The sequence below is a fragment of the Globicephala melas genome, chromosome 4 (assembly GCF_963455315.2).
Source record: "Globicephala melas chromosome 4, mGloMel1.2, whole genome shotgun sequence".
Lineage (NCBI taxonomy): Eukaryota > Metazoa > Chordata > Mammalia > Artiodactyla > Delphinidae > Globicephala > Globicephala melas.
In genome coordinates this window covers 126,931,550-126,946,324 of record NC_083317.1, presented here as the reverse complement: position 1 = coordinate 126,946,324, position 14,775 = coordinate 126,931,550, and the positions used below count along the sequence as shown (strand labels likewise).

Sequence of the window (14,775 nt, the reverse complement as noted above, 5' to 3'; positions counted from 1 at the left end):
TATCTATTCTTAACATTACACTAGAATAAAAGGGTCGGGCAGATAATGCTGAAACAGGTCACACTTCAAGGGTGGATCGTGAAACACTCTTACTGGTGGCAGGAGCCCTGGCTCTGATATCACAGTTTCTCCATCTGTAAAATGGAGATAATAACGACACTAGGAGTTTGGTGCAAAGAAGGAGTGAGATAATGAATGTGAAAGTGAACTTCAAATTATGTATTTGGCTCTACACACCAGTTTTTCGGAATAATGAGTACGCGAGCTCAAGAAATTGCAACAAATCAATCTGTGACGCTTACAGCAAGACTCCGCCCATGAGGCTCCGCCCCTGAGGCTCCGCCCACCGCGAGCCGCAGGTGGGGCCGGCCGATCTTCTTTGCGCATGCGGAAACTGCTGCGCGCTCCCACCTCTCACCCAGGCTGAGAGTAGCTGCCGTTTCTGAGAGGACGATTCGTAAGGAGGCCCCTGGTGCGGTTTCCCTTTGCTCTCCCCTCTGCGGGCCCTGGCCGTACTTCAGCGGTGTCTAGAGCGTGGTCCGTTCTCGTCTACCTGCCTGACTTTCTTCAGAGGTAACTGTGGTTGGCCCAGTAGTCGGCTGTCGAAAGTGCCGGCCCCGGCGCCGGCGCCGGCCGCAGCCGGGTGGGAAGGCTCAAGATGGCGTGCCTGTTGGAGACCCCAATCCGCATGAGCGTCCTTTCGGTGAGTTACCGGCCGCAGCCGCTTGGCTGCCCGCCTGCCCGAGAGCTCGGGCCCAGCCCGCAGCATTCACCACCAACGCGGCGTGCCTCCTGGGCACCACTCCTTGGGGTGGCCTCCGGCTCAGCTCTAAGCAGGGGAGTTGAGAGAGGGTGGGCGGGGGGGAGAGACGGGACCCGGCCGAGCCCGAGACGTCTCCAACTCCGGGAGCGCTCACCGGTGCAGGTTCTCAGGACGGCGTCGGGCGGGCCGGGTGGTTGGACACACGGGCAGCTGGCCCGGCGGCGCGGCTTGGGCTTTGCCAGGCGTTTCACCGAGCCTTCTTACCGATGCCTCTTTCCTGGGGCCGAGCGCTTTGCCGTGTGAGGCGCCGGGTTTGCCGCTGGCCTGGGGGTGAGCGCCCACTCAGCCCTCCGCGGCTTTGGCAAAAAGAGACGGAGGCTTCTTGGCCCCCACTGTCTCGGGCTGCCAGGCCAGGTCTGTGTGGCTTCTATCGCGTCCCAGCACCCGGTCACAGGCTAGAGCTGCTTGCTTCTTGGCAACGGGAATTTCTTATCAGCTGCAACGTCTCCTAGTGTATGTAGTTATTTAAGCCCCTTTTCTCCGCTCTGCTGCGGAGTCTAGAGGAACCTGTGACTGGGCTTCCTTTTTCCTTCACGGGGAGTCAAACGTTGAAAAAAGAGATCAGATTTTCCTACTATTGAAAGAAGGGAATGTATTGACATGCCTGGAAGTAATACCTAGTTTGTTCGCTTAAATTTAAAAATGAAACTAAAACTTTCACCTTTGCTGTGTTGCTCTTGAGAGAACCAAGGACCGGGGGTGAAAGTTACTAGGAGATAACTTAGAAGGGTTTTGCAACAAATGAGAGCTGTCCAGCTCTGAGAATGGTCAGTTTACCAATGGTCCATTTGCTGTTGTTGGAAACAAGCAGGCAAAGACTGGTTGACCATCTTTTAGACTTCTCGTGGAAGTCAGTCTGATGTTGAGAGGATGGTTGGATTATAGATGCCTTGTCAGGTACCTTGAGGCTGTGGCTCCAGCGGGTTTCTCTTCCCTGACTTCTCCCACAAACACAACTCACCTATCTGGAAGCACTTAGGACATTTGCTGCAGTTCACAGTTAGAGCATTGTGGCATATTCCACCTTGATTTATTTGGGCGGGGGTGGGGTGGGAGCTGTACACAAATTTGTCCTCTGATCCATTTCAATAGTCCCTTTTCTTATTTTTAAACTGTAGCTGGGGAAATACTGCTCACCTAAGCATTGAATTAGCTTGTTACTCCACCTCTGACTGACACCTAGGAACATTTTGTGGGAGAGCAGGCCAATGACTTTCCCTCATTAGCTTTTTGTTGTTTTTTTAAGTATGCATCTGGACTGTTCTCAATTTCCTTAATTATCTAGCTTATCCTTCATTTGAAGCTTCTTTAGTTTTTGTACGTTGTCAACCCATGTAGTGTACAGTTGAAATTTTGGGGTTTTTTTTTTCACTCAGTAAATAATATTTCCTATTTTACTTTATTCAAAAACTTCTTGAAGAGTATTCCCTACTTCTAGTGGGCATTTGCTTTAGCCCTAGTCTCATTGGGGGCTTTTTTTTTTTTTTTTTTAAGGTTTTCACAGTCCCAAAGTTTGGTCTTTCAGTTCTTCAGTTCTGGAGCCTTGGGAAAACAGACCTTTGGATAAATGATTTAAACTGTCTAAACTCACTGATTATAATAATTTCAAGTGAAGCCTGTACCTTTCAAAGTTCTACCTAGGGCACCACTTTTTGAAATACAAAGTGCAAGTGGAACAGGAATTAATCATCAGAAATTATCTTGAAAATAATTGGTTCCTTTAATAGGCTACTATTTTGCACAACACCCAGTGCACAGTTGAGCTCAGCTATGCCTTCAGGAAGCTCACCATCTGAATGACTCCATAACCTGAGAAACATAATTCTCACCAGAGGCAGATCAAATGGTTTTAAAGAATTTCCATTCAAGGCCCTTTATACCTTCTCCTCTTTGAAAGATCTCATTCATTTTTATAACCTTAACTGTAATCAACTCACACATCTACATTGGCAGCCTTGACTGTTCTCCATCTAGTCTCACGTCTTCAGTTGTGTGGATGTTACCCATCACTTTCCAACAAAGCACATTCCTTCTCCTAAGAGAACTTAGTCCTGACTTCTCATTTCTGTTAATGGTATTATCTTTCATGGATCACCCACTGTTAAACCACTTGACTCATCATTGACTCTTCCCCCTTTCATGCCCCTATAGCTAATCAGTTCTTAAGTTCTGTTGGCTCTTCATTCTCAGTGTTTCTCACATCTGTCTTTTCCCATGACCACCCTCTCATTCCGGAACTTATCATTTTGTGCCTGCATTACCACAGTTCCTTGCAGTTATTTTTACTGCCTCTAGTGTCTTATCCTCTTAGTTGAATTCAGTTCTCTGCATTTATTTCCCTATACAGCACATCGGATACACCGGTTCCCTGTTTCAATTCTTCAGTGGGTTCCTGTTGCTGAAAGGCTGATGTTCATATTCAGCTTTGGATATAAGATTCTTTATCCTCTGCATGAACCTCCTATCCCATATAAACTGGCTTTCTCAAGTTGAAGTGATCTTGGGTTCTTACAAAACCCAGTAACTCTTGTTGTCTGCCTGCTCATTTGCACATATGAATTAGAGCTTTGTATAGGTTTATTCATGTAACATATTTTGAGCTTCTGTCATTTGCCAGGCATGGCATTGGGTTTGGGAATACAGTGGTGAGCTACCTAGACTGTCTTTGCCTTCTTGGAGATTAGCCTAATGGAGAAAATAGACATCAAAATGTCACACAGTTTTTTGTGAATGGTGATTAGTGTTATGAATGAAAAATATAGGGTGCTGTACAAGCATGTAATAGGGGAACGTGTTCTAATATGGAGAGCAAAGAGAGCTAGGGAAGGTTTCCCTAAAGAAGTGACAATGAGCTAGAGTTCAAGGACAAGTAAGAACTAACTAGAAAAACAGAAGAACATTCCAGGCAAAGGAAACTGCTTTTGCAGTGGCCCTGAGGCTTTTAATAATTAGTCTGTTTTATCTTCTTAGAGAGTAAATTAATTCAGAGGTAAGTGCTTGACCTTTTCTTCTTCTTAACCCAACTACTTTTTATAGCACTATGTCTTTCATATATTAGATTCTCAATAAATATTTGATTGAACTATTTATTTGGAGGAGTTGGACAAAATCTCCAGGTGTCTTTCTAGGCTACACCATGATCACCCCATCCCTGTAATGCATTTAGCATTACAACAACACTGTTTTCAACAAATTTATAAATTTTCCCATGTTTCCCAAACTTTTGGGTGATTTTACATTGATTGCATTTTTTTAAACGTTTTATTTTGAGATAATGACAGATTCACAGAAAGTTGCAAAGATAGTACAGAGAGATCCCTGTGTATACTGTACCCAGTTCCCGTGTTTGGTCACATTTTATATAACTATAGTACAATATCAAAACCACAAAACTGATATTGGTATAAATATGTATACAGTTCTGTAATACCATAGTCAAGATCTCCCTCATGCTACTTCTTTATAGTCACACCTGCCTACTGCCCCACATGCACTATCTCTAACCCCTGGTGACAACTAATCTCTTCTCCATCTCCATGATTTTGTCATTTTCTATAATGTTGCATAAATGGAGTCATACAGCGTGTGATCTTTTGAGATTGGCTTTTCTCGCTCAGTGTAATGCCCTGGAGATCCATTCAAGCTGTTGTATGTATCAGTAGTTTCTTCCTTTTTACTGCTGAGTAGTATCCTGTGGAATGGATATATAATATGGATGTTTGAAAGATAGTTTGCTTAACTGTTCACCTGTTAGAAATTTTGGGCATTTCCAGTTTTTGGCTGTTATAACCTGCTATGAACAAACATGTACAGGCTTTTGTGTGGACATAACTTTTTGTATCTCTGAGATAAATGCCCAATAGTGCAATTGCTAGGTTGTATGGTAAATGTATGTTTAATTCTTAAAGAAACTGACAAACTTTTCCAAAGTGGCTGTACCATTTTACATTCCCACCAGTTATGTTTGAGAGATTCAGTTTCTTTGCATGCTCACCAGCAATTTGGTATGTCATTATTTTTTATTTTAGCTGTTCTAATAGATATATAGTGATATCTCATCATGGTCTCAATTTACATTTCTGTAATGATTAGTAATGTCAAAAATATTTTCATTACTTACTTGCCATCCATATTTTATTGAAATATGAATAAAATATTCTATTGAAATATGAATAAAATATTTTAGTGAAATATGAATAAAATATTATAGTGAAATATTTTTTCACGTCCTTTTGCTCACTTTCTAGTTGGACTTTTTTTTTTACGCGGGCCTCTCACTGTTGTGGCCTCTCCCGTTGCAGAGCACAGGCTCAGCGGCCATGGCTCACGGGTCCAGCCACTCCGCGGCATGTGGGATCTTCCTGGACCGGGGCACGTACCCGTGTCCCCTGCATCGGCAGGTAGACTCTCAACCACTGTGCCACCTGGGAAGCCCTGTTTGTTTTTTTACTGTAGAATTTTGAAGTCTCTTTATATATTCTAGATGTGAGTCATTGGTCAGATGGGTGCTTTGCAAATATTTTCTCCCCGTCTGTAGCTTATCTTTTCATCCCCTTAAACATAGGTTAAAAAATGAACTTTGATCTTAATTTCACACCTTGTACAAAAATTAATTCAAAATGGATCGTAGATTTAATTGTAAAATATAAAACTTTTAGAATAAACAAAATTTGCAGAACCTTGGGCTTGGTAAAGAATTCTTAGACATAACACCAGAAGTATGACCTATTTTTAAAAAAATTGGTATCAGACTTGAGATGAAAATTTATGCCTTTTGAAAGACCCTGTTAAGAGGATGATTACAGTTTACTTTGGTCAGTTTGTAGTGATTTGAGAGAGACAAGATAATAAAATGCCTTTGAATCATACTGTAGGCTGGCACAGACAGCTAAGGCCTTTGTTACATTTATTTCCCAGTGCCATTATGCCTATTTGATGAGCAGTTATTTGCACTGTATAGGGTATTCCAAGTCTGGATATTCCTTGATTATGTTCTGTTCTTGATGATTACAAGCATTTGTTGGTCTTCAGGTGCACAGTGATTTGCTCTCTTACATGGACAACTGACAAGAGCTAAAAAAATTTTTTTCTGTGAGGTTAAGCTCAACTATCTTATAAGTATGAATTTGCCCTTTCTTGGTTTTTAGTAGTAAATGCAAAGTAAAATCTTGTAAGCACATTTTAAAGTTTCCCGTTTGTTTTCTCTACAAAACACCAGCAAGCACAGGATATGTCAGGAGGTGGTCCTAAAAGAAAACCAGTATGAACTTCCTAATCTTTAATGACAATGTGGGAAGAATGGGAGATGCTCATCGTATGTTTCTGGACATCTTCTATCTTTTTAAGGAATGATTGCCACCTGAATTCAGACAGCGAATGCTCAGGAAGTCTTTTAAGCTTTACCAAGAGTTAGGTAAGGTCTTCAGTTTCACTTGGATATTTATATCTAGCCTTCTTGTCTCCTCCCATTCTCATCAAGAATTTTAAAGTAGTACCAGGAGCCAGGAATTTCAGTTACTCTGACTTGTATCTTTTTGATTTCTGATTTGGCCGTTGTTTTGCAGTGTAATATGTTATGTTGGCTTCTAGGTAAAGATATGGATTTATTGACAAAGGATGATTTCTGTTATCTTCTGGAAATTGGAGAGCAGCTGCCTTCCCTGAGCTGTAGTGCTATGATCCTTAGGACTGTTTAGCTAGGAATGAAAAGTATTCCAAATAAGAGCTGTTTTGCGGAAACAGCCCCCACTTGTCACTTTGGTAGAAGAAAAGTGTTTTGATCTCATTTCATAAACTCAGAAGAATAAAGAGTTAGCTACATTCTCTGGCATATTCATAAAACAGTTATTGGGGGAGGGGGAATGATGAGACGGTGTTATGCTTTCTATTAAAAATGAAAAGTTATGGTCCAGTGGGAAGAGTTTCCAGCTTATAGAATCTATTAATATTTGGAGATCTTTACCACCTGCAAAATGATTAGAGAACACATGATTCTTCTGTTTCTGGAGTGTTTTAAGAATTTATTAAGCTTTCAAAATGTTGTAAGATGTGACTGATTGGATGAGGGGAATGAGGAAAAGGAAAGAGTCATAATCATGATCAGGCATGATTGACAAGATTTTTAGTTTTATATCTAGGTGGTATCCTCTACTGAGATGGTGAGGATTAGGAGCTGAACATGTTAGAAGAGTAAGGAGGAAGAATGAGTTTCATTTTGGACATGCTGAGTTTGAAGTGTTTTATGGGAATTCATTTAGAGGTGTCCAGTAGGCAGCTGGATATTCTGGAATGTTTTCCACACCACCAAGCAATTCTCTGGTTCTCTATGGATACTAGCTGGGTGTCCTACAATTTAACTCAATTCTGACACTATTTACTTGGAGATAGTATCAGATTCCACAGGTTAAGTCCTGCAAGACTGCCCCCACCTCAGACAGCAGTTGCAAGTCCAGGTTGTTCTCCTGTCCTCTGACTGACCAGTTATAAATCAGGGGTTCCCACTGCTCCCTCCTCAAATTCAGTCATTTGTCAGAATGGTTCACAAAGCTCAGCAAAACATTTATCTTATAAAAGATTCAGATGAACAGCCAGGTGAAGAGGTACATAGGGCAAGATCCAGAAAGGTCCCAAGTGCAGGAACTTCTGTCCATGTGGAACTGGGGTGCACCACCCTCCTGGCAGGTGGATCCATTCACTTACCTGGAAACTTAATCACGTTTTATTCAGAGTTTTTATAGAGCGTTAATCTCCAGCCTCCCACTCTTCCACTTCCCAGAGGTTGGTGGATGGGACTGAAAGTTCCAGCCCTCTAATCACTTCGTCTTTTGGGTAACCAGTCCCATCTTGAGGCTATCTAGGGGCCCCAGCCTAATCGTTCATTAGCAAAACTCTTGAAAGATGTTCCTTATGAATAAGTAAAGACATTGATGTCACCCAGGAAATTTCAAGGTTTCAGGACCTCTGTGCCAGGAACTGGGAGAAAGACCAAATACATTTATTAAACCACAGATACAGAAGTCTAGTGCTTAAACCTGGGGAGATGATGATTATTGGTAGTCATCAACACATTGACCGAGTTCTTAACGTTTTAAGGGTAAGAGGCTCAACACCATCTTCCCCAGAAAAACATGCATCTGCCTAAAGAATCACATAATTTCAAGGGGCTCATAGATTCCCTGAAACCCACACATAAATCTTGAGTTAACAGTTCCTATTCTTTATTCATTCCAAAGTCAGTCACAAAAGCATAGAGCAAAATTTAAAACTCATTTTCAATCATTTTGGAATGGTAAAAATTGTAACAACAAGGTTTTAAAGCTCACGTAAGGTATCATATGGGGGATTTGGCTCTGAAGAACTGTAATCTTTTTCCCAGATTATGCCAGTGATCTTCCCCAAGGTGTACTGTTTGTACAGAAAGGGCTTTGTGTAGCAGATGGTATAGCAGGCCTGGGAGGCAGAGCTAGATGAGAGATCTAAGCCAGGACAAAGTAAGGCACTGTGGATCTGGGCATAGGCAAAGTGGAATAGACAGAAATTGCAAGTGGCCCGTGATACTGGCATAATAGTCACAGGCCACAATGTGGGTGATGGGTCAGGCAGATCCTGAGTGGTACTGTGGTCGGAAAGCTAATGCACCAATTGCTGGAAGTGACGGGCTGAGTATGAGTCAAGCACCATGGATAGCTCTGAGGCAAGGGTGTTTACTGCCTCTAAGAATCTGAAGCAAATAAAGCCTTTTGGAAAAAAAAAAAAAAATCAAAAGGCAGCTAGCCTGTCTGGACTGTACCACCTCTGAGGTGTACCATGAAAGATGGTACCCTGGATCTCAAAGTCATTACATGATTGCAGTCTTGAAGAATAATTTAAACTATTCTTATGGTCAAGGACAACATCACCCGTGCCTGAATGGCCTCACTCTGTTATGTCAGGATTAAGAAGTAGGCATTTGAATGCATCCTAGTGGATTTCCTGGGCTATCTTACCATTTTGGAAGGCATCTAAATGAACCTTTGCCAACCCAGAGAATACCTCAAGCTTTATAAAACTCCTCACAATCCTTGTCAGTCTAATGTCCCATATTAGGTTCTTGCTCCCTTGGACTTCCAGATTCTGCTGTTTTGCACCATAAATCCTTACATGGTCCACTTACTCTGTCCAGAGGGATCTTTTCTTGGTCCTCAGTCTTCAGACATTCTTGTCTACATTGAAGAGTAAATGAATAGAATTTAATAGTGAGAAAGAAATCGTCTAGACCCAAATAGCTCTTTGTGATTTGTACCATACTTTAAAGGGATAAACATTGCAGTACCTGATTAGAAAGAAGCATGAATGCTAAATTGCTTCCAGTTCTTGAGACCACCTAAGCATCTTTATAGCATGTTGATACGATATACAAGGGCTATAATAATATTTTATTACATTAAAAACTCACTACTGTGCTCTGGCTTTCCTATTATGAAAAACAAATCCCCCTTTGGGTAAGTAAAGTTATGGAATCTTTGCCTGAAAGAAGCCTGCAGATAATCTTTAGTTTGTCCTTGTCTGTTTTTTATTGATGAAAACTGAGAACCAGAGACTGACCTGTCCACTGTCAGGTCAGTGGACATGACTGTCTATGAAGTGTTGTCTATGAAGTGTTGTAGTCAGATTTCCAAACACATAGTGCACAGCCTTACATTTTAGAATTTTATTTTCAAACTTTATATGACTACTGATTTATTAGCTCTTTATTTTAAAATAAGTTCTCTTAACATGTGAAATCTGATTTTCAGTCTTAATTACTTATTGAGAGGTCAGGGCTGCTTCTTATCCAAGTAGATTAAGTTTAAAATTATATATTTCAGTATTTTCATAATTGTGTTTATGAGATTGAAACATTATATTCTAGGAATTTTGGTTGTCATAAGTATGTTACATTCTGCACTGATGGGACCCAGCCAAACTGAAGTGCCATTTTATAAACTTCCCAAAGTTGCTAGAGACTTCAGAAAAGCAGGGCTTTGGTGAATTTTGGGAGGAAGGATGCTGCAAACCTCTAGGATCACCTAAGAATGAATCCCATAATAATAAAAAAAAATGTAAAGATAAAAATAGTTTAGGGCTTCCCTGGTGGCGCACTGGTTGAGAGTCCACCTGCCGATGCAGGGGACATGGGTTCGTGCCCCGGTCTGGGAAGATCCCACATGCCGCGGAGCGGCTGGGCCCGTGAGCCATGGCCGCTGAGCCTGCGTGTCTGGAGCCTGTGCTCCGCAACGGGAGAGGCCACGGCAGTGAGAGGCCCGTGTACCGCAAAAAAAAAAAAAAAAAAAAAAGTTTAAAAAGTACTATGTGATGGGTCTGCAAAAATTGAATGAGAATCTGATTGAATCCTAATGGGGCCAGAAGTTTACTAGAATACAAAAAAGTAAAAGAAAGGAAAAATCAAAATATCCACAAAATTTGGGGTTTACTTAGGCATTTTCTTCTAATTTTTCTTCCTTTTGGAGGCAAGTAGGAATTTTTTAATACATAGGGAGGGCATGATAGCCATCTGCAAGGAAAAGGTCAGTCTTTGTAATATTATCCTTTTTTGTATTGTTCCAGAGGGAGGTAGGGTTTTTTTTCCCCTCAAAGTTAGGAAAAAATTCTCTAGTTCCTGGACTTCAAATTGAATAATTGTGAATCTGTGCGTGATCTAAGCAGTACAGTTACTTGGCATTTCAGAAAATTGTCAAAGTGACAGTAGGAAGCATTTGTTTGGACTGAGAGTTGGAGGCATCAGAAAATCAAATTTTCGTTTCAAAATGTTTGGGATGGAGAAGAGGTTCTGGAGCTCCCAGCTGACTGGAATGTTAAGAGCTGTTTCAGTTAGTGGTTCTCAACTCTGCTAGACTCCACATCCCCTTCTTAAAACGTATTTTGAAGCACCTCCTTGGCTCTCCTGGAGTGAAATTCATAGATAACTGCTCTTACATGTAAATTTTTAAGAGTTGGCATAATGCCTCAGCTGTGTTAAGGGAGAAAGAGCAGGAAACTAATTTATATTATTTAAATGAGTAAATACTCAGGTACTAGAAAGAAGTAATAAAATAGTGATATATTTACAAATAAGGGTAGTTTAACTGTAAATATGACTGCTATAAGACAGTGATATAGGTATGATGTGATGGCTACTTAAATACAATAAGTGATACTGTTTTTGATGTGATTTTTTTGAAGTGAACAACTTTTGATAAAGTTCCTAACAACACAAAGTACACCCTTTCCTGTATTCATATGGGAGTTGCATTCTTGGAAAATGGTATAGTAAAATGATGCGAAACACATTTTTTGTTTATATGTAAAATGGAGTTAGATTCTAGGCTCAGGCAATTAAAGTTTATTTTCCTACATGACTGCATAGTGGAAAGTCTTTTCGAGTATGGGCCTGTTGTCCCACTCACTGCAGGACATCTAGCATCCTTAGCCCTTGCCCACTAGATATCAGTAGCACCTATTGCCATTTTGACAACCCAAAATCACTTCCATAGATTTAAAGAATATATCTTAGGCAGTAGTGTCCCTGTTTAGAACTACTGTTTAGAACTACTGAGATGCTGAGTGTATGGTGTTCTCTGGGGGGGGATGTATTAGTACACTTCCCTCTTTCTCTCCTGCACTTCTCCCTCCCCGCAGCTTGTGCAGTGTATAGTAAAAGGAGATGGAAATAAAATGTGCTATTAAACATTTCCCCCCATAGCATGTATAGCCCTATAATAGTCTATATCGTTTATTTATTATGTTTATTGCTTTTTATCTTTCTCCCCTTGCTGAAATGTAAGCCCTGCAAAGTTGGGCTTTTTTTGGTTCTTGCCTAGAACAGTGCCTGCATAGCTGTCTAAATATTTGTTGACTGAATTAAAGAGTACAACTTTAGCTTTGTTTTGTATTCCCAAGTGTATACTATATCACTATAATACTAAATTGCGTTTCTCAAACACACCACATTGCTTCAGAACTCTTTTGCGTGTGCTGTGCTCTCCGCCTAGAGTCCTTATCTTTTTTTTCCTCCCCATTTCACCTAGCAAAATACTACTGGTTTTTCAGATTAATCATCCTTGCTGCTTAGATACCACCTCCCATTCCACCCCTAACTTCAGTTAATTGTATCTTCAGCTTTCTTTTTATCTTGTGTTCACTTTTATGGTTACACTTATCCTGTGTTAGAAGTGACAACTGTAACTTACTTACCTGTTTCCTTTCTGTGCTGTGAATGAGTTGAGGGTAAGGGACTCTATCTTAACTCTGTTACCAGCACCTAGTAAATTAAATATATTCACATGTTGAATTTCAGCATGAAATAGGTTTTAAACTGAAGCTTTATAGAGCTCAAACATTCTGTTTTTTGGGTTGTGCTCCTTTCATCTCTTCCCTAAACCAGGATTTTCCCTGACAATGCTGAATGATCAACATTATGAACAATTTTATCTTGAAGTTCCTAGTAGTTTGTGGAATAATTGACACATGAAATTTTGATTAATATGGCAACAACTAGTTTAAACATTCATTTCTCAGGGGTCAGAATTCCCCAGTGAGATTTGTAATATTCCAATTTCTAAAGAACATGTGAATTAAATGAGAAAATAGATATGAAAATACTTTGTAAACTGTAACATACTAAACAAGTGTCAGGTATTATAAAAATATTTGTATTCTGTCTACCTTTTCTTTCTGATTTGGTGTATGGGTACGAGAACACTATAAATTGATTATTCCTTGCGACTTCCCTGGCAGTACAGTGGTTAAGACTCTGCGCTTCCACTGCAGAGGGCGCAGGTTCGATCCCTGGTCAGGGAGCCAAGATACCTCATGCCAAGATGCAGCCAAAAAAAAAAAAAAAAAAAAAATTACTCCTTGAACTATATATTGGTATTCGTAGCTGTGATTTTATATTGTCTGAGTCCATGGTTATACCTACAGTTATAATGCAAGTTAGTAATAAAAAGTGCACTAAGGATTACCTTACATATTTTTAACAGTTATTTTAAATCTCAAGTAATGAAAGTTTAGATTTCTAAGGTCAGCATTCAAATGCATATTTATTTCTTGCTAAGTACTTAGCTTGGTCTGAGAAAAAAGCTGCTATCGGGTGAGGAAAGGTATGTCTGAATAATTAGGCTTTAATCATGAATATGACTATAAATAACTGAGAAGAGCATTAGTACATTTGTTAAGGCAATTATATTTTTTATACAAAAATAGGCTTTTCCTGAAATGTGTTTATATGGTTCATTTACAGTTTATAGGGGTTTTTCTTGTGTGTTATCTCATTTGATCCACACTCTGAGCTATGTGGTAACGTTACCATTTTATACTTGAAGAAACAGTCTCAAAATATTATTTTTGCCCTATGTCACAAAGCTACCAAGTGGTAGAACTAGGTTTCAAACCCATCTTCTGATCCCAAGTCATATATTCTTCTACCATTCAATGCCTGAATATGGTAGGATTAAAGAACATACTATTTTAATGAAATACACATAGAGCAAGATTTTAATGAAATAAAATAGTTTGATATTTTCTTATTTACACTTAAACCCTCACTCTTCATTGTCTAATAAACCCATTGTTTCACTTCAGGTTTTAGAACTTCAGTTGAACGAATTTACTTCTTCTATTCTTTGTGTTAAATCCCGTTCGTGGCAAGTCTGGGACTTAATAATTTGGCATTCAGAACCTTTCCCGAAGAATTTTTTTCAAAAGGCAGGGTTTTAATTTACCCCAATCATGCGTAGTTTATTCAGAAGGGCAATTAGAGATTGTTCTGGTTTGCCTTTTCAGTATGTCTGACCAGTTTTCTGAGCTATCTCTAATTTATTAGAGATAAATTTTGTGCCACTAAAGAGGAATAAAAGGTAGGGCGAGCATATAAGCCCGGTTTGTCTCCAACACTCTTCATTTATGTGTTATTCTGTGACAAGTATTAGTAGTGCCCTCTTTCAGTCTTAAAATTATCCTGGTTTGGATGATAAATTTGAAGGTAGATTCATTGTCTGTTTATTGTTATGTAACAGATTACTTAGCTGCTTAAAACAACATTTATTATCTCACAGTTTCTGTAGGTCAGGAATTCAGATGTGGCTTAGCCCCAGAGTTCCTTGTGAGGTTGCAGTCAGGGTGTCAACAGGAGCCACGTTTCAAGGCTCAGTTGAGGGAGAATCCATTTCCAAGCTCACTCACAGGATTATTGGCAGGATTTAGTTCCATGTGGGCTGTTGAAACGAGGGCCTCAGTCCCTTGCTGGCTCTTGGCCAGGGGCTCCCCTTAGTTCCATGCCATGTGGGGCTCTCCATAGGGCAACTTACAACATGGAAGCTGGCTTTTGACTGAGGGAGGGAGGGAGAGACAGACAGACAGACACAGACATGGACACAGAGAGAGGGAGAGCTCTGCAGTGACATCCTATCACCTCCACTGCTTTCTGCTTGCTAGAATCAAGTCACTACAACCAGTCTTCACTCGAGACATCACAAATGGTCACCCTACTAAAAGGGAAATTGCTTCCACATTAATAGTTCTCCACAGTGGAACGCAACTCATTACCTGTTTCTGTTTTCCTTCAAGAAGAAATTTGCTACAAGCTTCTCTTCCTTCTTTAATGTTTAGTACCTGTTCGTACATATGTACATTCAGCTCTACTAAATTCTAAATACTAAGTCACAAATTTGGTGTATACAAACTTTCTGCTTGAAAGGATTCATGTACATTTTTACATAATATAATTTGGAGGGGTGCTATTAAGCATAAAAATGTAACAGTTTTTAATCTATACGTTTGTGGTGGCTTCTGCAGCTTTGAATGGGTACAGTAAGTTTAGAGCTAGGTTTCGAGGGCTTTCTAGGTCATTTGTTTGAAGCCTTGTGCCAAAAGGCAGATGTCATAGTGTGACCCTGGCTAGCACTACTCTCCTTCATGGGCACAGACTGTACCCT

General features: G+C 40.2%; 1 protein-coding gene across 4 annotated transcripts in view; it reads left to right on the top strand.

The window, feature by feature from the left end:
- The first annotated feature begins 394 nt into the window (after positions 1-394).
- Positions 395-14,775, top strand: part of ARMC8 (armadillo repeat containing 8) — a 106,585-nt gene continuing 92,204 nt past the window's right edge. For all 4 annotated transcript variants that reach the window (XM_030873403.2, XM_030873404.2, XM_030873402.2 and 1 more), the window contains exon 1: positions 395-703. Coding sequence is in view for 3 of the 4 variants with exons in the window: in XM_030873404.2 (XP_030729264.1) it covers positions 659-703 (45 nt within the window). In the remaining variant the exon portion in view is untranslated. The remainder of the gene's footprint in view (positions 704-14,775) is intronic.